The sequence below is a fragment of the Agelaius phoeniceus genome, chromosome 20 (genome assembly GCF_051311805.1).
Source record: "Agelaius phoeniceus isolate bAgePho1 chromosome 20, bAgePho1.hap1, whole genome shotgun sequence".
In the NCBI taxonomy this organism is placed as follows: domain Eukaryota; kingdom Metazoa; phylum Chordata; class Aves; order Passeriformes; family Icteridae; genus Agelaius; species Agelaius phoeniceus.
The window spans coordinates 3,881,768-3,905,290 of NC_135284.1; the positions used below are offsets into that span (position 1 = coordinate 3,881,768).

The 23,523-nt window shown below is 46.3% G+C and overlaps 2 protein-coding genes across 2 annotated transcripts; both read left to right on the forward strand.

Moving 5' to 3' along the window:
• Positions 1 to 1,996: 1,996 nt before the first annotated feature.
• TMIGD1 (transmembrane and immunoglobulin domain containing 1) lies at positions 1,997 to 5,526 on the forward strand. The gene is made up of 5 exons (XM_054646845.2): positions 1,997 to 2,069; positions 2,976 to 3,254; positions 4,046 to 4,324; positions 5,117 to 5,220; positions 5,494 to 5,526. Exons 1-5 carry the CDS (start codon positions 1,997 to 1,999, stop codon positions 5,524 to 5,526), a joined length of 768 nt encoding a protein of 255 aa, XP_054502820.2.
• A 1,809-nt stretch (positions 5,527 to 7,335) lies between these two features.
• On the forward strand, positions 7,336 to 23,446 carry BLMH (bleomycin hydrolase). The gene is made up of 12 exons (XM_054646844.2): positions 7,336 to 7,488; positions 7,934 to 8,131; positions 8,518 to 8,627; positions 9,260 to 9,401; positions 10,638 to 10,726; positions 12,021 to 12,113; positions 15,624 to 15,779; positions 16,275 to 16,433; positions 16,531 to 16,598; positions 16,981 to 17,098; positions 18,765 to 18,834; positions 22,462 to 23,446. Exons 1-12 carry the CDS (start codon positions 7,476 to 7,478, stop codon positions 22,611 to 22,613), a joined length of 1,368 nt encoding a protein of 455 aa, XP_054502819.1. The 5' UTR covers positions 7,336 to 7,475; the 3' UTR covers positions 22,614 to 23,446.
• The last annotated feature ends 77 nt before the right edge of the window (positions 23,447 to 23,523 follow it).

A 23,523-nucleotide genomic window follows, 5' to 3' on the forward strand; every position in this document is an offset into this window, starting at 1 on the left:
TAAACAGCTGCCTTTCAGTGCCTCTGGCCAGGTAACACCTTGATTTTCTAGTCCCTCTTCCTTCAGCAGATCCTGAGCCCATTGCAAATGAGGACAGTGCCATTGCTCCAGATGAACCTCAGCTCACCTCTCTGCCTGTCATGGACCTGCTGGGACAGAATCTGACCCAGGTCCCCAGGTTGGTGCTGGGTCTCACATCATAACAAACCCTCCCAGAACAGCTGTTGTCTGGCAATCTTCTCCCCTACTGTCATTTCCAAATTAAAAGAAATACTCCCAAACTCCACCCTTTCCTTCTATACATCCTCACTTACTCCAAACCACCTCCTTCTTCTCCAGAGTCTCAATCAGTGCAGTGCAGTGACCAGAGGGAGCACAGACTTCACTTTCCTGCCTTTGGCTCACCTTGTGGTGGGAGCACATGAGCCATTTCCCAGTCCATTCCTTTGAATCCCTCTCTATTTCAACTCTGCTTAATTCCAAACCACAGGGATCACTTTACTCCTAGGAAGAGCATTTGGACTAAAATTTGTACCGGATCGTAAGCCAACATTTAGTTGAATTCTACAAGGACAGGACAGTTTTTTAGAAAGGGGACTGAGAGCTCTCTCTTCAAGGGACTTTTGTACACATATACTTTTTAACCAAGAATGATTCCCTATTGGTTTTAAGGGTAAACCCATAAACACAGAAAGAATTCTTTTAAGAAGCACTCAAAGGTGACCCTTGTTTGCAGCAGCCCCACAAATAAGCAGCGCTGTGTGCTCCTGTGCTGTGTGTGCAGGCAGCAGCCCCAGAGCAGGAGCCCTCCCTGCCCATTTCTGTGTCACTGAGCTGGGACACGGCGTCCACAGGCCAAGAAAACACCAAGGACACCTCCCAGGCTCCTCCTGCTCATGAAATGCATTTTATGGCTCTGCTGAGCCCATTCCTGATGAGTGATGTGCCTGCAAGGACGCTGGCAGCAGTGACAGCACGTTTGGAGGCTGCAAGGACCCCGTGCTTTGTGACCATGTCACCATCACCCTGCTGAGGTGCAAACAGCAACCTCAGACAGATTTCCACATAGCCAGGTGCTTCAGTTGTGCCCTGGACACACAGCCCAGGCACAGCTGTCCCAGCAGAGGGAACAGCAGGGACAGACCCCCTTGCTCTGGGCTGGGGGGGACCCAGGGCTGAGCTAAGCACAAGAGCAGCCTGGGGGTACACACTGGTGAGCAGGACAGTGTCTGCTCTCTCCTCTGCCAACATGCAGTTCAAAGTCTGAATCGGTGAATTTTCTCATTTTCCACTCAAAGGAGGACATGGCAATGGGGCTTTGGGCAGAAAGGGACAAATTGGAGTCTACTCCTGCTCTAGGATTCTCTAGGATAAAATCCCTGTGGCTTGAAATAGTGCTGTGAACACACAGAAAGCTGAGGGGAAAAAAGGTATTATTTTTGGCTGAAAGTCTTTATGGCTGATGCAGGAACTCTCTCGTTAGTTACTCATTGCCTCAGAAAGTCTCATAAAACAGCCAGCAGAGCCCAGCAAATACTTCAGTCTTGTGGGAGCTCAGAAATCCAGGAACTGAACGAGGCCTTGAACCCATTTTATAGACTCACTTCTTACTAAACGATCATAAAATATTAAAATTCAGACCCTATAAATAAGGAGGAAAAAGAACTGTGCATTTCCCAGCAGAAGCAGCCTCTCCAGAGACTCTTCTCAAGGTAAGTCCAGTGCTACCTGATCCAGAGACGGGTTCCCCTGCCTGACAGGTGATCAGGGACAACAGACTCATGTAATGGAGATCAGAGACATAAAACCCCTTGAATCTTCTCTGAACTGGAAAATGCCCTGCAACAATGGACCCAGTTTATTCCCTGGTGACCCTGTGCCTGCTGTGGGGCTCTCCCCGGGGTGTCTGATGGCTGCAGGGATTAACCCCTGCAAGCCCTGGGCAGAGGCAGCAGTGCTGTGACCCTCTCTCCCACAGAGCCAGCTCTGCTCGGAGATGGTGCAGAGACGCAGCCTCGCCGTCCCTCATGGAGTCCTTGCTCTTTCCTTCCTGGCATGTGTGGCCACAGGTAAGCAATGGCAAAACCCATCCTGGCTTTGTCCAGGCCCCATCACACCAGTTATTGAACCTGCCCAGGGCTGGGTGATGTGCCACAGTAGCATTTTGAGTGTTCTGGAGATCATCCCCAGAGGACTGTCTGAAAACTGACCTCTGAAAGTAGCAGAGAAAGGAATGGGGAAATGTCAGTGTTTTCCAGGATTATTGTAGCAGGGATGATGAGGCCACAGTTCCAAACCTGCTCTAAGCAGTGGTAAGTGTGATAGGTTTGGAACACCTTCAGACAGGGACTTTCAGACTTCTTTATATTCACAGGACCTTAATACCTTTATAATCTGAGCAATATTTTAATTTATTATTCTATGGCCCAGGCTGCAGTAGCGAGTTTCATCCCATTACAATAATTTATTTCCCATACTGGCTGTTCATTTAGTATGTCCTGAGGTTTGTACCTTTGACAAATTGCAGCTCTGCAACAGCCAGGATACAGCTGAGGAGCTGATTAACTCATTTATACTCCCAAGGGCATCCTGCTCCAACTGAAAAACAGAGTATCAAAGAGTGAGCACAGTGGTGCTGCAGCAGTGATTGGCAGCAGGAGGGTGATGGGATGGGAATGACCTTTGGCTGGGTGTCACAAGTTCTGGCTTCAGACATTTTGTTGTCTCAGGTCAGGCCTTGGTGTTCTGGTAGTCAGCTGCAAAAGGCTGATTTTTATTTTAAATAACTGTGGAGGGAGCTTTGAGATGAAGACAGGTTTTTGTCTCAAAAACTAACATTCCACCTGAAAACAGATTGAAACCTGAAAGTCTCATCCCTCCTCCAAGGTCGAAGCACGGAGAAGTGAGCGTGGCAGCTTTTGTGGGAAGAGTATGGCTTAGGATGCTTAAATGCCCTTGTCCTCCTTCTTCTGCAGGTGTGGAACTGTCTGTGAATAACCACGCTGCTGACTTCACCCTGTCTACAGGGCTCAGCCCTGCCATCTCCCTCTCGTGCCTCGTGCACAACAGCAGCCAGGCCGAGGAGCTGCTCTGGTACCGCGGGGCTGGGCAAGTGGATCTGAAGGACGGCAATAAAGTGAACATCAGCAACATCTGCATCTCCCCGGTCAATGAGTCTGACAACGGGGTCACCTTCACGTGCAGGCTGGCACGGGACAAGGCTGTGCAGGTGTCTGTGACCCTGGATGTGCAGTGTGAGTTGCCCTGGTGGGTTCCTGTGTGGAATGGCTGGGGTGGGATGGAGTCCTGGGCAGAGCAGCTCTGTCTGGGCGGTGTTTTGCACCCTTGTACGCTGTCTTCACCAAGAAAAAATGCGTTTAGGAGGAGATAACTCACGTGATAAGACACTCCCTTCCCACAGAGGTGCTTATGGCTGATCTAAGGGCTCTTTTATAGGAGTGGGTGGGTACCTTAGGTAAGATACTCTGGATATGTCCCTGCCTCCACCTAGGTTATTTCCCAAGGATACAAGTCAGGGCAGAGGAAATACTGGAGTGAAAGTCTCTGCCAATGACTGCCCTCCTCATTCCCAGGGATCAGGAAAGGCTGCACTACTGTGATCTGTTAGACCACTGAACAAGGAGCACGAGGGATGTGAGAAGGGAACTTATTTTGTGTTAAATGTGGGCATTCTATGAGGCTGGAGCAAGGTGGGGTCAGTCTCTTCTCCCAGGTAAAAACTGATAAGAGGAAATAGCTTCAAGTTCTACCAGAGGAGGCTTAGATTGGGTATTAAGGAAAATTCCTTTACTGAAAGGGTTATCAAGTCCTGGCACAGGCTGCCCAGAGCAGCAGTGCAGACACCATCCCTGCAGGGATTTAAGAGATGTGTAGATGGGGCACATGGGGACATGGTTTTGTGGTGGCCCTGCAGTGCTGGGTTAATGGCTGGACTCAATTTGAGAAGGCTTTTCCAGCCTAAATGGTTCTGTGATTCTATGAGCAGCATTATTAATGTCCTGTTGAACTGCATTCCTGTGAACAGTCCCTCCCCAGCTGAGTGGAGAGGAGACCCTCCAGGTGGAAGAAGAGAAAGATGTTACTCTGACCTGCAACTCCAGATCCAACCCTCAAGGCCAAAGCACCTGGTTAAAGGACAACCAGAGCCTGACCCTGCAGCAAAGTCACCACAAGCTGTACCAGACCAGTGAGGTCTTTCAGCTCTCCATCAGCAAAGTGCAGAAGTCTGACAATGGGACCTACACCTGCCTGGTGGAATCACGCCTGGGAAAGGGGACAAGGGATTTCCACCTCATAGTTGAAGGTAGCAAGGCTGCTGCTGATTAATAAGCTTTGCAAATAACTCTCTGTTCTCCTTTATAATGACAACAATCCATTTATATTATGCAGTGTAAGTTGAGTGTGGTAAATTCCCTGTGTGGATTTCTGAGGGCACAGCAACAGCAAGGAGCTCTCCCTGCACCTGTGCCTGGGACCACAGCACAGGAAGAGCCTCTCCTGCTCTACCTGTTGTTCAAAAGCATTTGGCAAGTGTGACCTGGGGCAGGCTCATCCCACTGCTGCTCTTCCCACGCTGACAGGGCACACTCAAGTGTGGTTCAAAGCACCTCAGGTCTTGTGTGAAGCATCTTACTGTGACCACAGGACTCTGTCATGCCCAAATTGCTGCTGGAGGCATGAGAAGTTGTGCTCCAGAGGTGACTCCAGGGGCTGGGTGCTCAGGGCTCAGACTGGTGGCACTAAATCACCTCTGTCCAGACCCCTTTGATTTCTGTCCTCCTGGCACAGGGAGGGAACCAATGTTACCTGTGTCAGTGGTACCTCTGGGCTGCCTTATTTCTGAGCATAACAGTGCCTGGGGGATCTTCTTCAGGAGCTGATGTTTCAATCCTTCTTCAGTTCACTAAAACACAGGCTCAGCTCCCTCCTGTCCAGGGGACTAACACACAGAGTCAGTCTGTGGACAGCAGGAAGAGCAACAGTTAATTCAGCAGGGACAGCTGTGGGAAAAGAAATGTCTTTCCACAGTTCTGTGAAATGTTCTGGATTATGTGACTGCACAAATTTCTCACATATCCAACTTCTTTCCTGACAGATAAAAAACCTGTTTTTCCCAAGGAGGCTGTTATTGCTGCTGTTGTGGTGGTTACAATCACAATACTTTTTGGAATTGTGGCTCAAAAAGATAAATTTCTTAAGGTATGGAAAGCTCTAGTTTCATCGGAAAAAAATAGTATTGTTTGCTGCAGTGCCCTGGTTTTTTTTCCTACCTTTTCTATTCTATTTCATAATGTTGCTTTTCACTGTTAGAAAACTGCTACAAACTACCTCCTGCTTTAGAATTACCAGTAGATAAATCAAGTATTAGATATTTCATGTGGAAGGCATTATGTACTTGCAACATTTGTAACAATATCCCCACTGACAGGAAACGTGAATGATGACAGGACTGCTTTTTTCTTTTCTTTTCAGTGCTTCAAGAAACCAAAAGAAACAGCTCTGTAAGTATTTGACTGCTTATTCACACTTATTCCAAATGAATTCCTTCTTTAATATTAAGTTCACTCAGCATAATAAACCCACCGTGCTCTTGCTCTGGCTGGTGAACATCAGCCCTGTCCCAGCAGAGAGGGGTCCCTGGGAACAGGACAGGACACACACAAATCCTGCCCTTCCCCGGCCATCCCAGGGCTCTGGCTACCCCTGTGTGTAACCATTGGAAGGGAAAAATCCCTAATGTCATATCCTCAGCCTGCTGGCAGCTTTCTGGAGCTGAACACAGCCCTGATGAATTCACTTACTTGTGGTTCTTCTTTTCTAGGAGGTGATTTTTCGTTTCTTCTGTTCATTTTGCTGCAGGTAAAGAACACCCAGAAAACATCATTTCTGGTGGTCACCCAAAGCCATTGCATGAGATGATGAGACAAAGCACTGAAACTGGTTTTTTGGGATAAAGTTTATATGTTTTTTCAAAATATAAGTGGTCTTTGCATCTGTTGATTCTAAGCTGCTGCTTAGAGGGTCAGAACTGTTAGAACTGGTCCCTGGGAACCTTTCCTTGGAGCACCCTTCAGGTGGGTGGGCTGCATGAGATGATGCCAGCTCTTTCCCTCCAAGTTTATTCCAACAAGGAATGCATGTGCAGTCAGGCATGTGGATTGTGGATCAGTCTGCAGAGCAATCTCTACTGCATTGTGATGCTGATGCACACAATAAAGTGAGGTGTTGGGCTGACAGCTGCTTTCTGTGCTGCAGTGCCATTCCACAGGGCGTTGGGGTGGTAGCCACCAACTCTCTGCCCCTTCCCAATGATCCTGTGGGCATCTCAGCTTCTCTTGCCAGGGCAAAAGCTGCCAGGCACTCAGCTCTGCTGCTGCACGTCCCATCTCCATGGCTCATCAGGGTCTGGGGCAGCCCCAAGCGTTTGATGGCACACAGTGAAGTTCCAGTGTGATTGCTCCAGCGCCATGATGGGTGGAAAACATCTCCATCCATCTCTTCCCCCAACAAATGTGCCGCTCAAGCACTTTTCTCAAGGTCCTGGCAAGCTGTTGAGGCCTCATCATGCCTTGGAATAGTCCATTACTAATGCTGTCAATAAACACTGCGTGCTGTAAATCAATTTGAGACAGTGAAGCACCAGCACTCTTCTCAGAGGAGCAGGCAGTTCCTCAAGAGGAAAATTCAGCAGCTTGATCTGGAATGTGATCCAGAGCCTGTCCTTGACTCACCAGTGCTCAGGGAGGTCCCTCAAGGTGCCACAGCGGTGCCACCTCATGTTCCTGGGCACTTGGCCTCAACACCACCAGCTGTGGAGAGCTGTGCCAAACCCTCCTGTTGATCTGCCACAGCACAGGGGGTGACACCGTGCGGACAGAGCTGGGGACAGCGGGATGGGGGTGCTCCGGATGGGTGCCACTCACCCAGGGTGACACCAGCCCTGCAGAGCCTGGCACTGGCACGAGCTTGTGCCACAAACAGACCCCAGCACTGACCCTCTGTGGGGCGGGGAGGCCACGGACTGCAGGAAGCGTGGAAGGTTCTGGAGCCGGGGTTGTGTGGGTGTGAGGGGTCCCTGTGAAGGGTCGGTGTAAGGGGTCCCTGTGAGGGGCCAGTGTGAGCGATCTGTGCAAGGGGTCGCTGTGAGGGGCTGGCAAAAGGAGCGGGTGAGAGGGGTCCGTGTGAGGGGCCGGTGTGAGCCATCTGTGTGAGGGGTCCGTGGAGGGGTCGTTATCAGGGATCGCCGCCAGGCACCAATATCTAGCGCCAGCGTAGGTGTTCTCTGTGAGGGGCCGCCCCACCGGCACTAAACGTGTCCCTCGCCTCTCGCCGTCCGCCCTCCCGCCGCCGCTCCCCCCCTCGCCCCCGGCCGCGGCCCCGGGCCCCTCTTCCGGCTTCCGGTGCCGGCGCTATAAGAGCCGCTTCCGTCTCGGGATTGTGCTGCCGGTGCCGCCATGAACGCCCGCGGTGAGGGGGGGCCGGGGGGTCCGTCCGTGAGGGGCGGGTGCGGCGGAGGGGGCACAGCGGTACCTCAGCGATGGCGGGCGGGTACCGGGGAGCGGGGGATCTTGTCCATGGCGGGGATGGGGGCGGGGGTGGGGGGGCTCATCGGTACCTTAGCAGCGGGTCGGGGGACGGAAATTCCCGGGGTAGCGAGGGGGTTACCGGCCCTTACCGGGGGATGGGAGACTCATGGGCACCTCAGCAATTAGTCGGGGGGTGGGAGGGAAATTACTGGGGGCAGCGAGGCGTTCCGGAACCTTACCGGGGCTGTGGGCAGGGAAAACGTGCCCATTGTTACGGGACGGGAGCCTCTCCGTTATCAGCGGCGGATGGGAGAGGCGGGGGGGTGTGTGCGTTACCGGGTGCGGTGCCCGTGCCCCGGCGGTGACCCTACCCCGCTGTCCCGCAGGGCTGAGCACGGAGAAGGCCGTGGCCTTCACTCGGCGGCTGCGGGCCGAGCCGCAGTTCCTGCTGGCCCAGAACGTGGCCACATGCAACGACCCGCTGGAGGTGTGCCTGCAGCGGCAGGTGGTGCAGGACACGGTGCAGGTGTTCCAGCACGCCGTGCCCGCCGAGGGCAAGCCCGTCACCAACCAGAAGAACTCCGGTGAGGGCGCTCGGGGCCGGGGGCGGTGTCTGGGGGCTGACTCCTAACGCTCCTGGGATTGTGCTCCTGGGAGCGGCTGCTGCTCCAGAGCCCTTTGTCCGGGCTTCTGGGAAAAGTCATTGTCTCAAAATTCCTGCAGCATCCCCTCGAGTTAATAACACACGTTAGACCTGCAGCGTTTGCCTCTTTTCCCTTCTGCATGGTGTAACTGAGAGATGTGCTTGCAATTAAAGATTTCAGAACACCTTCAGCGCTCTTTGGTGTTGCAGAAGCCCAGCCAAAGGCTCGAGGCAGAACTGTGTCATGAATCTCGTGGTAAAAGGAATTGTTGTGCAGCTCCTGAGCACAGGTGTTCCAGTTTAATTCCTGTTCCTTTGATCTCTCAGGGAGATGCTGGATCTTTTCCTGCCTCAACGCAATGCGTCTTCCTTTCATGAAGAAATACAACATTGAAGAGTTTGAGTTCAGCCAGTCCTATCTCTTTTTCTGGGATAAGGTACAGTCGTGTAGGTTGTTGTAGGATTGCTTATGCAATCAGGTGTTAGTGTTGGGACAGAGCTTCTTTTAGGCTGCATTGTTTTATCATGTATGAGGAGAAACTTCAAAAGTTCCTTAAAAATGTGTTTTGAATGCAGGTGGTCAAGCACAGTGGGACTTTCAGCTTGAGAAGAAAGTTGTCAAGATGTTGATGTTTTGGAGTATTAGAAGTCTTTTTTTTTCAAGAGTTCTGTATGTTTCAGCAGTTACTTGTTGGTAGTTCAGGGGAAACATGACTGTAGCTCTGAGGTTTCAGTTGTGCTCGTGAGCTGTGTGCCTGCTCCTCCCCCTAAGGGAAATTAAGCAAATCTAGTGCTAGTTTGGGTCAGGCTTCATTGCATAACTTCTGCTCCCCACTTTCTGTTCCCCTATCCTCAAGCTCTGTGTGAAGTCACTCCTAAATATTTGCTCTAACAAAGAATTTTATAGGGTAGCCCCTGGAATGCTAGAGGGGAAAATGAGGACGTCGTTGGATGAGCAGAAAGTTGCTTCATCTATTCTGTGCTTGCAAAGAACTGAATACTCAGCAGTTAGTTAATGCATAATATATCAGACTTAAAAAGGTTGGGGTTGTTCATCTGTGTGTTTCAGGTTGAGCGTTGTTACTACTTTTTAAATGCCTTTGTGGAAACAGCTCAGAAGAAGGAGCCAGTGGAAGGAAGACTGGTGCAGTTCCTGCTCTCCAACCCCACCAATGATGGTGGACAGTGGGATATGCTGGTCAACATTATTGGTGAGAGAACTGGTCACAGGGAGCCCTTCCTGAAACTGCAGCCTGCTTTGAGAAATGGGGAATGGAATAGAATAAAAAATTGAGCTTGAGACCTGGGAATTGGCTAAGGCACATGATGCCATTAACCACTGTATTTTTTTTTAATCAAAGACTTTTTTGGGGCCAGATTGTAAATATTGGGCTGAAATCTTGTCTGGCATCACTTTTGCATAATCCTGTTGATGATAAAAACTCAGATGATCAACAAATATTTAGATAGCCCTGACTTTCAGTTTAATAACAGGGTTCAATCCCCTTTTCGTCCAGTCATCAACTCAACCTCATTTATTTATAGCCATGTACAGTTTTTAGAGCACATGGTAAGGGAAAAGCCACTGCTGGACCAGGGTGTGTTTACAAAGCAAAACTACTTGGAATTGCAGCCTGAAGTTGGTGTAAAGATCAGTGAGAAGGAATTGATGTGGAATGTGGCACTGCTGGTCTTACAGAGCTCCGGGAGGAACGGATCCCACGCTGCTGGAGATACTTAATTACACCAGCACTTGCTCTCATTTGTGTTGTGAAACAATGTGACACCTTTGTAAATCAACAAGGCAATAATACAAATTTAGAATCACAAAAGGAATTTGTTTCTTTGAAGCCTGGAGGTTCCTTTTTTCCTCTTCCCATTGCTATAAATACTTAATCAGGGCAGAGATTTTGGCTGCTGCTGTTACATCCAGAGCCTTGCATGGTGAGATCTGTGAGTGGCACCCTAAGGTAGGAAGCCATGAGCTGCTGCTGGTGTTTTATAAATGTTGAGCAGGAAAGGACCCTGGGAAGTCAGTTTTAACCTTAGATAATTTACATGGAGTGATTCACAGGAGGCCCAGTTCTTTAGAAGGTATTTCAGGAGATTAATTTTAAAGTAATCAAGGTTTGTTTTTTTTTTTTTTTCCTGGTGAAAAGGACTTTAAAGCACTAATTAATTCAGAACTTTTAACTGTTGAGTTAAATAATACTGAGTAGTTCAGGGATTCCACTTACTGGGATCCCTGTGGAATGCATCTCAGAGGTCAAAATTCAGTCACAAATTAATAAGTAAACTTTGGGTACTTGTAACCTTTAAATAAGAGCCTTTCTGTTATAATCTCTGCACAAACCCAAACTCTCTTTATCATTCATATAGGTATGAACAGTAGGAGCATCTACTGTGTGAAAAAGCCTATTGTTAACCTGTAGTTTTATTTCTTTTAGAGAAGTATGGTGTTGTCCCCAAGAAATACTTCCCAGAGTCTCACACCACAGAGGCTACCAGAAGGATGAATGAGATCTTGAATCATAAGGTAAAATTGATTTAGATGATAAAATTTAGGGGAGGGGATGGGAATGAACCTGCTCCAAATGTTCCTAACCACCTGATCCTTACTGGCCAAAGTGTTAAGTGCATTCAGCAACTTAAATTTATTTACAAGCAGCCTAAAGTCTCAGCAAAGTCTGATGTTAATCTTGAAACATGGAGCAGGAAGGTGAGATCATGGAAGAGGTCCATGGACAGGCTTTAGTAGCTTGAAAGTACCTTTTGTGGTTTTAGTAGCAGTTATTCCTAATCCTCAGATTTCCAAAGATTTCTTGACATGTGGCTGCTAAAATCTGTTTCTGCAAAGCCAGCACATGGTGTCTTAAGTGTCTCTTTCCCACCCTTTCAGTATCTCATCTCCCTGTGTGCCAAGGTTTCTAGAGATGACTGCCAAATGTGGTGAAAAAGATGGAGGAAAATAAATGTATTTTAAAAACACTGCATGTTAAGAATCAGCTTTCAGTATAGAAGTGCACAGCTTTGTCTGAAGGAAGGTGTTAACTGACTCCCTGAACTGCAGAAATGAATTAGCCTGGGAAGAGGCTGGTGTAGGTAGCTAGATGAAAAAGGCAATTAAAACATTTTTTACAGTTTGCTGCATTTTTTCCAGTTCACATGCTGCATGCTCAGGGAAAACTGCCTGCTGAAATCCACATAAAAAATGCAAAATACCTGGTGGAATGAGCTTGGACATTTTCAGTGCTGTTAATGTTGTTCTAATCCTGAGCATGGCAAAGCAGCTGGTCCCGAGGGGGCCCCATCACCATTCCTGGCCTTATGGATGGTGACACTAATGGGAAGCTTGTGCTGCTCTGACTGCAGCTGTGCATGCAGTGGGGAAATGCCCCTTTCTTTTTATCAGCCAAGAGATCAATTATGCATTAGAATTGCAAAATAAATGTGACAGTGTGAGGAAAGTGTGTTCTGTGAGTCACGGACGTGCTGGTGTGTGTGGATGTTGTGGCATCACTTGTGGGACTGAGGGAAATCAAGCTTTAAGAGCTTAATGGCTGCAAGCCTCACATCAGTGGTAGGAAATGGTAATTGAATTGTGACTATTTGTTAATTTTTTGGTTGTATTTTACTTCAGCAGCATTCGATTATCTTGTTATTTTTTTTAATGACTCAATCTCTAATGAAGCTTCTGAAGGTATTTTCATTATGAAAACATGTTATGAAGAGTAAAATAGGTGTTGAAAACAAGCAGATGGGAAGTCCTGAAAATGATCAGGTGGCACCTTTCATACCCTTTATAACAAAGTGACTTTCTCTTTAAACAGATGAGAGAATACTGTTTGAGGCTAAGAAATATGGTGGAGAGTGGAGGAAGCAAAGGAGAACTTTGTGCTGCCATGGACATGATGATAGAAGAGGTAAATAAAGTGGTGTGACATGAATCTTGGGTCACAGAGCTGGAATGGAACAGATTCCTTACTTTCATTGTGTGGCTGTTGGATCAGCCAAAACAAGTGCCTCTTGTTGCTTAACAAAATGGTTTTGGAGCTGTTCAAGTGAATTTGTTTTGCAGTGGCTTGTTGCTTACTTCATCCTGAGTTTTTCTAATCCTTCCAGACAAATATTTTGAATCCATAGGTTTTAGAATGATGATATTTTACAGACATTTGCCCCTTGCTGTAGGAAAAGCAGCATTTTGTCCCTTGGGAGATCAAAAGGTTGGCCTGTCTGGCTCTTAGAAACAACAGGAAAGGTTGAAATTTGCATTCTGATGGCTTTGAATGCAAATCTTGTAGCACAAGTGTTGTGCAAGGATTCCCCACAAGAGAGCAGAAAAGAACCACAGAAGGGAGGCGCCTGCACAGGGCTGAGCCCAGCTGAGGGCTCGTCCTGGGGGCAGCAGAGCAATGAATTGCAGCAGGGCTTTGGCTGTGAGCTGACTCCATCACTGTCAGTGTGTCTGCACTCCCTGAACCTCCTCCTGCTCACACAAACCCACATCATTTTTCTCATTCTGTGCTGCTCATACTTGATTCTTAAACTGCCAAAAATAACTTAAACTTGGGGCTGTTTTAGTGTGACCGAGTACATGCTCTTAAAAAAAGAATGTATTTAATTTTTTTCTCAGACATACATTTAACCACTGGGTCACTTGGCATTTGTATGTCCTTAGATGAGTGAAGAAATCAAATGTTTTTGTGTTGTGTGTTAGCTTTTTCTGCAATCCACTGAACATCACTGTTAGGCAGAACCTACCTTGGGCTATCTCTGTAGAGTTTTAGTTCCATAGTAATGTGTTGTTATAGGTTTTGAAAATTCATCTTTGCACTTCATGTAAAATTCTGTAGCTTCTTTTTATCTAATTTTAAGGTCAGGGTAAAAGAAGAAAAGTGATTTGTGTTCCTTGGGTTTCACCAAAACTGTTGTGAAGTTCATGCCTTAAGAATGCTGTGCTTTGAGCCTACCCCAGAATGTTGCAAATTTGCACTTAGTTCAAAGGTGAATTAATGTAATTTACATGCAGTGTGTGTCCAAAAGCCCTTGGGGATTCTGCAGCAAACACCAAAGGCTTCCTAGAGATGGTCATTCTTAAGGCAGGCACACACAGTTCACTGCTAAATGTTTCCTCATTTATTTAGAGCTTCTTGCCCTCTGACAAGAGGTGCTGGAACTGACATGAAAGGTTCTTCACTGATTGCAGTTTGTCTGTTCTGTAAATGGTTGTGCTTCATTCTCTGAGGTTAACACAGCCTTTCCTCCTGCAGTAGGAAAGGTGGTTTGCATGTGTTTGGATGTGCATGAGTGGTGTTGCCTCTGTATTTGTGTGGCAAAGCAGAGCTTGGTTTTGTTCTGGGAGGTTCTATTTGCATAGCAAATCTTGGCTTGCTCCTGCTGGGAGCAGCAGCACTCGAGCTGAAATGGGGCAATTGTTGTGGAACATGGGATTAAATATTCACTCCAGAACTGTATAAACATTCTTATCAAACCAGTGCACAGTGGGTCAGAAGCTGAAATCAGTGCAGTTCATGCAACAGAATTTTTCTTCCTTTGCTGTTCTCGTTGTAGACTCTTCCTTATCAGGAGTGTCCTCCTTTTCCCTTCCTCATTTGTTTTGGGGTTTAGCACAGGCCATTCTATCCTTGCCTTATCTTGCTTCTAGTTGTCACTAGGGCAATGTAAGTCACCTTTTAGTTTAAATATGCTTGTTTTATTTATTGGTAGAGGAAACTTGTGAGATATGAAGAGAGGGCCTGTGTTGGGTGTGGTAGCAAAACAATTGAGGGAGGCCATTCCAGGCTCCAGTGCCTCTGTTCACTGGAGACTTCTGTCTCCATCATTCTCCTTCCCTCTGGCTTGGTTGCTGCTCTCCTTTTATGCATTTTTCTGCTTATTTTGTGTTCATGGCCTCATCTCTCAGTGCTTGCAGTTATCTGAGGTAATGTGGGTGTAGCCACAGCAAATGGTACCTTTTGTGCAGTCTGTGCAAAATTAAATATTTATAGTAGTTCAGGGGTTTATATTTGCTCTTTACCATATTTACTGAGAAATGTGTGAGTTCCTGCAGTAGGAGCCTTATGCCCACACCCTTGTTTCAACTGTAATTAATCTTTTCACTTGTTTTCTTAAATTGCTCGGAGCAAGAACACCTTTATTTAGCAGGACCATTGCACTCCTTTTGCTGCCAGCACAAAGAGCACATTAACATACAGCCAGTTCCTATGGATCAGCTCCAGAAAGAGTTAAATCAGCTTTGGGAAAGGTATTGTGTCTGTTCTGCTGTGTAAGTGTGAAGACTGCCAGGCTGGGAAGGCTGGCACAGACCACAGGAGCTGGATCCCAGTGCAGAAGGTGCAGCTGAGATTTGATTCCCTCTCCTTTTATTCTAAATAACCTGATGGTTCCTTGCAAGGAAGAGGCTTGTCCTCAGGACATGGACAGAGCTGAAGATCAGTGTCAGTTGAAACAAAACAGATTCAAACCTGTTTAACTGTGATTAAATTCTCTGTCCCCAGAGTACCTGTGGCAGGTCCTGCTCTGTATCTTTAAAGACACTCCTGTGGTTACACTGCCAGTGTTGGCACATTTTCTGATAAGCCCTGTGAGAAAGTACAGTAGTGGTTCTGAAGTGCAGCTTTATATTCTGATGTACAGGGAGGCTGATGACTTGAAATCTGGTCAACTTTTTGTGCTAAAAATCCAAAGATAGCTGTCAGCTGCAAAGGATGTCACAGGCAGCAGGCAGGGAGATGGAATTAAATTGCATAACCTGCCAGCTCAGCCCTAAACAGATGTTAAATGTATTAAAAGAGATGAGGAGATTATTCTGGGGTTTTGAAAATAAGCAAAGGTCCATCTTTGAAATCCAAATGAACATTACAATAGGAAATGAAATAGTACAGGGGAAACACTGGGATAAAATGCCCACGTTAAAAGGTCTGGTTTGTCTCTGCATGGGGCAAACTACCTGGTGGAACAGTGATGCTGTTCTTAAGCCTTCAGAGAATAAATTTGATAAAGTTTCTCTGGCAGTGTTGGAGGAGCTTCAGAATTACTGATGAAATGTTGTAACAAGGCTGGGAAGTGTCCTGTTTTTGCTTTGGGCTGCTGCATTCCTAGGATAACCTGGAATCAGTAAGCTTCTGTTTTGCCTGGTGGTTTACCTGAGAACATGGAATGTGAGGGTGGAGAAAGCTCTGTTGATTTTCCTGAGGCCTTTCAGATTGGTTTTGAACTGCTGAAACACCAAGATTTCAGGAGCTGAATGCAGATAATTGATGTGTGTGTGTGTGTTCAGAAGTGACCGTTAAGATCCCATTTCTCCAGCTGGTTCTCACATGGAGTAATCCCTGCTCCAGTGGCATTGCTGTGGTAGGAGAGGCACAGCTGCATGTCCCAGCAGGCTCACAGCTGTTTGCTTCTCTGGGCAGGTATTCAGAATAGTGAGCACTTGCCTGGGCAGCCCTCCGGAGACTTTCTGCTGGGAGTTCCGGGACAAGGAGAAGAACTACCACAAGTACGGCCCCATGACCCCGGTGCAGTTCTACAACGAGCATGTGAAGCCTTACTTCAACATGGAGGACAAGGTTGGGCATGCTGAAAACTTTCCAAGGCCTTCTTTATTTTGCTGCTAAGCCATTTATTTTCCACTGTTGCCAGTGTCTGCAGCACCTGGGATGGGCACAGCTTGCCCAAGTCAGTGTGTTTATTCTCCCTGTTGTGCTGTTTGTGCTCTACCCCTCAATTATCTGGGATCTTGTGTTGCAGTCCACAAGGGTTTTGTAATGATAAAATATGCAGTGATCTAATCAGTTGTAATAGGTCATAAGGCAGACATTAGAGAAGGAATAACACACAGAGCTGCTCTGCCACAGTTACGAGGTGAACTTGTGAAACAAAGCAAAAAAAACCCCAACAAACACAACCTTAAGAAACCTCTTATTTCAGCCAAGTGGCTTGTTTGCTAATGGGGCAGACAGCTGGCTGGGACAAAAGCCATTCCCTGAAATCCTTCTAGGTTCAATCTTCAAGGATTTCACTTATGTTGCATCTTATTTTATGACATCTTGGTTTTTTGGCAGATTTGTCTAGTGAATGATCCTCGACCCCAGAACCCCTACAACAGGCTCTACACAGTGGAGTACCTGGGCAACATGGCTGGAGGGAGGAAAACTCTCTACAACAACCAGCCTGTGGAGGTCCTGAAGAAATTGGCTGCAGCATCTATTAAGGATGGCGAGGTGGGTTTGGTTTCTCTTTGTGGGTGGCACAGTGCACCCCATGCCATGTAAAGCTCCTGGGATTTGGCCCAGGCATGACCCTTCCTTCTCTCTGCAGGCTGTGTGGTTTGGCTGTGATGTGGCAAAGCACTTCTATGGCAAGCTGGGAATCAATGACCTGAATATGTGAGTAGAGAATCAAACCAGGCTGTCATTTGGGATCCTCAGTGAGGACATGAACAGTGCTTTAGTTCTTTCTACATACTTTGGATTATAAACCCCAAAAGAGTATGTTTATGTAATTCAGCAGCAGAAGAATTTTTTTTTACTTGTTAGTTAAATCTGAATCCTCTTAAGATGCACTATGAGTAGCTGTAAATATTCTTACTTATTTAAATGTCTAATATATGGTGAGAGAAACTCCTAAAGGGATCAGGTTTTGCATTTATTCTGACATTAAAATTGGTTGAACTCGTATGTTCCTGGCACAGGACAGTCTCCTGATTCCCTGACTTAGTCAGAACTCCCCCTGCATCCTTTCTCATGTGGTTTATTTGTCTTTCTGTAGATTTAATCATGAGCTGGTGTTTGGTGTCTCCATCAAGAATATGAACAAAGCCGAACGATTGATCTTTGGGGAGTCCCTGATGACCCATGCCATGGTCCTGACAGCTGTCACTGAGAAGGTAGAGTCTCCCTCCTGGAGTTGTGGTGCTGGCAGGGATGTGTTGGAATATCCTGGGAGCTTCTTTGTGTCCTGGGCTCACTCAGAGTGTGCCACAACCCCCTGGTGCACAAGGCTGGTTGTTTATTCCCTTTGTGTTGTTTGTGTCTGAGTGTTCAGAACTATAAATATTTAACAAGGAGGGAAGAATTTTAGGCATATCAAAGGACTTTTTTCCTTTTACCCACAAACTTGGATTGAACAACCACTGCATGGTTAGTCCAGTCTGGTTTAGAGCCTGAAGCTCCTGTAAAAATGCTGGCAGGAGGCATTTTGCAGCAGGGTTAATCTCCTGCAGCTCCCTGGCATGTGATCTCTGACCTCTAATTAGGGAAGGGAAATGGTGTCCAGCATAGCTCTGTGGCAAACAGCAGAGCTGAGATGAATCCACAGCTAGATCTGCTCCTGGCACCATAACAAAGCACATAATGAAGTAAAAAGAAGCATTCAAAAACTTACAACTTGAGGTTATCTGCAAAGTTGATGTTTCCATTTATTTCCAGAAGCTGTCATTATTAAAGTTTCTTTGAAGTGATCTCTTCCTGTCCAGCTTGACCTTGGCTTGAGAAATTGCAGCTTGCACAGCACTGAACGAGTTTGCCTGAGCTGTGGAGTTTTGAGACTTGAGATGGAACTGCTGAGTCATAAGAATGTTCCAATTTACTTTTTACAGCTCAATTTTTTTCCTGTTTTCTGCATTCTGAGCTCTTAATGTTTCCACCGTGTATCAGATTGCACAAACACCTCTGTAAATATCGAACTGAAAAACAAGGAAAACTTTGTAGTTGGTACCTAAAAACCTTAACCTGAAGGAGCTTTGAGAATCTGTGTTGTAAAATGTAATATTTTGGATTTACTTACTTTTTATAAAAAAGGCTTTGAAGACTTAAAAAAAAAATCATATTAAAATTTTACAACATCAAGAATTGATGTGAATTAAATGCACCTTTTGGTTAAAAAGTTACTGTACATGAATGTGCTCTTCCCAATTTCTGAGAGCATCCAGAGTTGACATCCTTGGTCTGGGAGCTCTCAAGTGTCCCATCTTAAGGACTGTTCTTCCTTCTCAAGGGAGAATAGAAGCATTACAACAATAATCCATTCAATATTAAAAATGGATTTATGGGGTGTTTTTCAGGCTAGTCTTTTGTATTAAAATATTTTAATTGCACAGCACCAGACTTGGAGCTGTGTCCTTCAGCTGGATTCTTCAAGGGTTTGCATTTGCTCTTCCCAATGCTGTTCTGAATTCTGACAGTTCCTTCTTCCTTTCCTCTGATTCCCAGTTCAGGCAAGTTGTGCATCCTGTTTAATTTCCCTCACTCTCTGATGGGGGACAGGGACAGCTGCTGAAATTCTGTGAGTCAGTTAAGTCCAAACTAGAATTTAGTTACATTTCAGCTGCCTGATGAAATAAATATTGATTGCAGACTCTTCTTCCCCACATTTTATCTAAGTAGGTAGATGAGTATTTTATAAAATGGCATTTCTGTAGCCATTAGCAAGAAACCATTGGGACTCTGAGGAGTGGAGCTCTGAGTGTTCCTGGTGCTGGGTTTGGAAGGGGTTGCCTGCTCAGGTGTGGCCTCTCCTTCACCTCTGACTGTCATCGGCTTGTTTTGGCACAGGATGGGCAAGAAGATGCATTTGAAAAATGGAGAGTGGAAAACTCCTGGGGTGAAGACCGTGGCAATAAAGGTAATTTATAGTCATGAGAGCAGAAAGCTGAATGTTTGGAAATCAGGATGTGGCAAGGACAATGAGGCAGCTCTTCCTACGTGGAGTGGAGGGGAACTCCATGGTTTTTATTATCTCCTGAGTGAGACAGGCCAGATGTGGGCTCAGCCATGGCACAGCCTCAGTGGTGAGTGTGCCAGGCCAGACTCTGTGTCCCCAGGAATAAGTCACTGCTGGCCTGTCACTGTTTCTAAGTGACTGTTTCTGCTGCACATTAATCCCAAATGTTGTGCTTGTAAGATTTGGTGTGGCAGAACTTTCCCAGGATGTCTTGGCTTTCTTCTGGGAATAGATTATTTTTGGAGAACTCTGTTTTAGAATGTGGTCTTATTTATAAGCTTTTCAATAACATGAACAACTCAGAGGAAAACACAGAATATTCTAGGAAGTGTCTTAATTTATTTTGTGCCCTCTTGGTCTTGCAGTAGTTTCTGTTCTGAGTTAACTGTATCCATTCACAGCAAAGTATTCCAATAAAAATCTTCAGACTTGACAAAACAATGAAACTGTTGATGTCCAGCCTTCAAGGCTCAGCAATATGACAGCAGTGAAATGTTCTTTGCAATGTTGGATTAATTAACATCAATGGCTCAGGGCAGCAGCTGAACCCTGACACTGCTGCAGGTGGTGCCTGCTGGGCTGGGACTGAGCTGTGGCACTTCTGTGCTGCAGCATCCAAACCCACACTCACCTCTCAAGAATGATGAGGTCTAGAGCTGTGGAAGAGGAGCTGGTTGTTCCTTTGAAATAAAACAAATAAAATAGGAGCCCAGAGTGACTTGAATAACCCTGCCCTATCTTGTCCCCATGGCATCTGTGTGACTTTGCAGGATGAGTCACTGTCCCTTATGTGCCTTATGTACCAGGGGACACCCTGCTCTCTGGAAAGTCTTGCTCCCTGACTGTGCTTTGTTTTGCTCTGGGAGTTCCCTGGAAAAGAGCCTTGACAGAAAATCCCATCAGAATTAGGAAGCTTGCCTCTATTTCAGACTGCTTTTGTTCCAGGGAGCTGAATCCCTGAATGATTTTCTTGGGTATGACCAAATGAGCTGCCCTGGAGCAAAAGGCAATGGGACAGGTCCTCCAGGGCTGCTTCCCAAACCCTGGGAGAGGTAACTGAGAGTCACAGAACCATTTAGGATGTGGAAAAACCCTTTTAAGGTCCAAAAGAGTCCAAGTGTTCACCCAGCACTGCCAAGTCCCCACTGAACCATGGTTCCCAAATGTCACATCTACACAGTATTTGAATCCCTTCAGGGACTGTGACTCAACTTGATGGGGTTTCTTCTCCTTCCTGCCCTGATTTTCCACTCTGCAGTGTCCAGTAGTAGCTGTGTAGGAGGGTGAGGACTCAGAGTTTGCCTGAGCTGTCTTGCAGTGCCACTGAGTCTGTGTCTCACTGTGATAAGAGTTAAGATTTTTATCTTATCTGCCTTGTTAAGGAATTGGGAAGCTGTGCTTGGGTAAGTCCAGCACCAGAAACCAGAGTCCACATCAGTGAGGAGTCAGCCAAGAATGATGCTAAACTTGGCACATCCCAGCTGGGGCCCAGCTGGGTGTGGGGATGGGAGTGAGCCCCAGCTCCCAGGATTTCCTGGACAGGGTGACCAGGGGTCCAGCCTGCAGCAGAGCACCAGGGACTGCACTGGAGCCATTAAACAATGAGCAAAGAAATTACTTTTTTTGTGAGGAAAGAGCAGGCTTTTTTCATGTGGGGTTCCCTGTTTTCCCAAGTACAGTCCAGGGTGCCAGGTGCCACCTGTTTCCCCTGACAGGAATGGTGCAAGACTGGAAAGATTGGGACTCCTGGTTTGGGAATGATGGGATGGAGTCAGTCATATGTTCACACTCCAGAGTGGGCAGAACTGAAATCTTGTGGTACTGCTTGTCCTGGAGAAAGGGAACCCCTGTGACCCAGCCCAGCTTTGCCTCTCCTAAATATTTAGTAATTACATTTATCTGTTGTATAAGTGTTTCTGGAGCCCTGTGTGTTCTTCCTCAAGGAATGAGCACAGCTGCTGACAAACATTGCTTGTTTTCTGAGGTAAAAAAGTCACTTCCCAATCAAATATTTCCTTCTTATTTTACTGGCTGTTTTTCAGCCACACAGGCAAGTTTAATTATTCTGAGTAGTCCTTTGTTCTGGAGACACACAGGACGTTATTACCTAACTTTGAACCCAGCTTATCCCATCGGATATCTTTTTTTAAAAGCAAGGAAGAGGAGAGTACTAAATCACACTGTGGAGAGGGGTCCATCTGCTTGTTTTGGCATGAAAAGAGCTTTTTTAGGATGCATCTCCAGCTAGAAGTCAGCAGCCTTTGGGCTTTTCATGTCTTGTATTGGCTGTTGCTGTCCTGCAGGAAGGCATTTCAAGGATTTAACTGGAGGCACCCTGTGTCTGTGTGTGCATCTCTCATCCCAGAGTGCCCTGGGACAGAGGCACTGTTCATTTCCTCTCCCTGGGCAGGAGTTACAGCTCCAAGGCCCTTTGGGGAGTTTCAGGGGGCTCCCAGGTGTGTGTAGGGGGTGTGTGTGGGTCTGCACTGCCCAGGCCTCCCCAAAGCTGAGTTATTTGCATGTTCTGCAGTCGTGCTCGGCGCTTCCTCCGGCTCAGACGCCGCGATCCCAATCGGCTCCGAGGGACAGGATGTCAGAGGCAGAGTTCATTAATCCTCTCAGGGTGCAATTACTTGTTGGCTCTTGGGAGTGAGAGGTTTTTGTGTGTCCCAAGAACTCATATCCTGAAGAGAGGATAATCAAGGCAGCTCCCTTTGGCAGTGTTTCCAAAATGGCTTCTAGCTCGGGTTACAGTTGATAGGGGTTTTAATTTATGGGATTATCTGATCTCTTGCTTTAGAAACAAGATGGTGGAGATAGATGCATTTATTGTCCATATTCTTTGGACATTTTCTTGTTTCATTTGATTGTGTGATGATACAATATAAGGACACGAGAAACTTTATTACATAAAGCCTTCTCATCTCTCTCCTAAATGCTTCCTTTCTCACAGCCACTCTTATTCCCATTTCACCTGGAATAGCTTGTTTCCAGTGGTAGCTCTCTGCTAAAACCTCTGAAGTGACTTCCTTCACTCCCAGTTCAAGGGTGCTCACTGTCATTTTCATATTAAGGGAGACAATTAGGATTTGCTTCAGCCTTAGTGTGATTTAAATGGCTTTGAGAAAAGCAGTGGCTGCCTCTTACTCCAAAAACTAAACCAAGAAAGTTTTCTTAGAATAGGTTGATATTCACCTGAAAAATTCTAAAGCCTCAAATAGAGTCAAATAATGTTACATTCTGTCTTAAAGCTTTGTAATTCCCTTGAGTATTCTCAATGCCCATTTTAACAGAGCAAACATAAATTATGGATGTTCTGGCTCTTGTTTTTCCTGGTGGGCTTCTTGCCTGACCTTTGGGTGCACACAAAGTACATCCTGTATGTTAACTTCCTCGAGATATTTTTTGCTGTGTTTTGAGAGATAACCAGCATGACCAGGCCCTGTTTAATGCATCACTCAGAGGTGAGGCTTGTCTGTGGCTGCTTTCCTGCAGTGGCTCTGAGCTGTGATGCTGTTCTCCCCCCAGGTTACCTGATCATGACCGATGACTGGTTCTCCGAGTACGTGTACGAGGTGGTGGTGGACAAGAAGCACGTGCCCGAGGAGATCCTGGCCGTGATGCAGCAGGAGCCCATCGTGCTGCCAGCCTGGGACCCCATGGGGGCTTTGGCCAAGTGAAGCAGGGAGCATTTGCCTCCCCATGGCCATCAGAAGTAGCTGCAATAGAGAATTCCAGTGGTCGGAAGCCATAGCCAAACAATAACGAGACCGAGCCCTCGGCCTGGTCCCTATTCCTGAAATGTAAGTTAAGGATCCTTGGGAAATAGCGCTTCACTGATCCCAGCTCTCAGACAGGCTGCTCCAAAACTCACAAGGGAAAAGGAAAAAAACCTCACAATGAAAGCAGATGATAAGTGCTGTCAATGGCAGTTTGATTTTACCTTAAATTTTTTATGCGAATCAGCGTAGTAATGTAGTAAAATTACCTTGACTGATGTTTTCCCTAGGAAAAATGGGCATTAAAGGCCCTTTAGAATTAATAGTTAGGTGATTGTTAGAGCAAACATATTGAGATAATTAACCAATTATGGTCTGGCTTGTCCTAGAAAAACTCCCCAAAAATATTTTATATATTTACAGTTTTAGTTTTGCTGAAGTTTTGGAGGGGATGTATGAATTGAAACTGCTAAAAATGACCTTTAGAAAACTTTCTCTTCCAGCAGAACTGGGGAAGGGGAATGGTTTCCTTGAGGAATCCAGTTCCACTTGGTTTTATTCTTCCATTATTGAGCTGGGACTGGATAACCCCCCCAGGGGCCAGTGCTATGTCTGTGTGCACAGGAGCGCTATTTTTCAGTTATTTTAGCAAGAGCAACCATAAATATGTTCACAGGTGGAGTTAGTGTCATGCTCAACAGAAAAACCAACGTTTTAATTGCTGCATTTTATTTGGTTGTTTTAAAAAACAAGATGGTGCTATGAAGCTTTTGAATAAACACTTTCTAAAGTGACTGGGACAGTTCTGGTTTCTTTTTTTAAAGAGGTGCATGGAGCTGCTGGAATGGGAAGATGTTGGTGAGCTGCAATG

Excerpts from the sequence above, each read along its gene's own strand:
- TMIGD1 (XM_054646845.2), top strand. The coding sequence starts at position 1,997 with ATGGTGCAGAGACGCAGCCTCGCCGTCCCTCATGGAGTCCTTGCTCTT. Across the intron at positions 4,325-5,116 it reads TTTCCACCTCATAGTTGAAG|ATAAAAAACCTGTTTTTCCC; the intron begins GTAGCAAGGCTG and ends CTTTCCTGACAG. Across the intron at positions 5,221-5,493 it reads AAAAAGATAAATTTCTTAAG|TGCTTCAAGAAACCAAAAGA; the intron begins GTATGGAAAGCT and ends TTTTCTTTTCAG.
- BLMH (XM_054646844.2), top strand. Across the intron at positions 9,402-10,637 it reads TATGCTGGTCAACATTATTG|AGAAGTATGGTGTTGTCCCC; the intron begins GTGAGAGAACTG and ends TATTTCTTTTAG. Across the intron at positions 12,114-15,623 it reads TGGACATGATGATAGAAGAG|GTATTCAGAATAGTGAGCAC; the intron begins GTAAATAAAGTG and ends TTCTCTGGGCAG.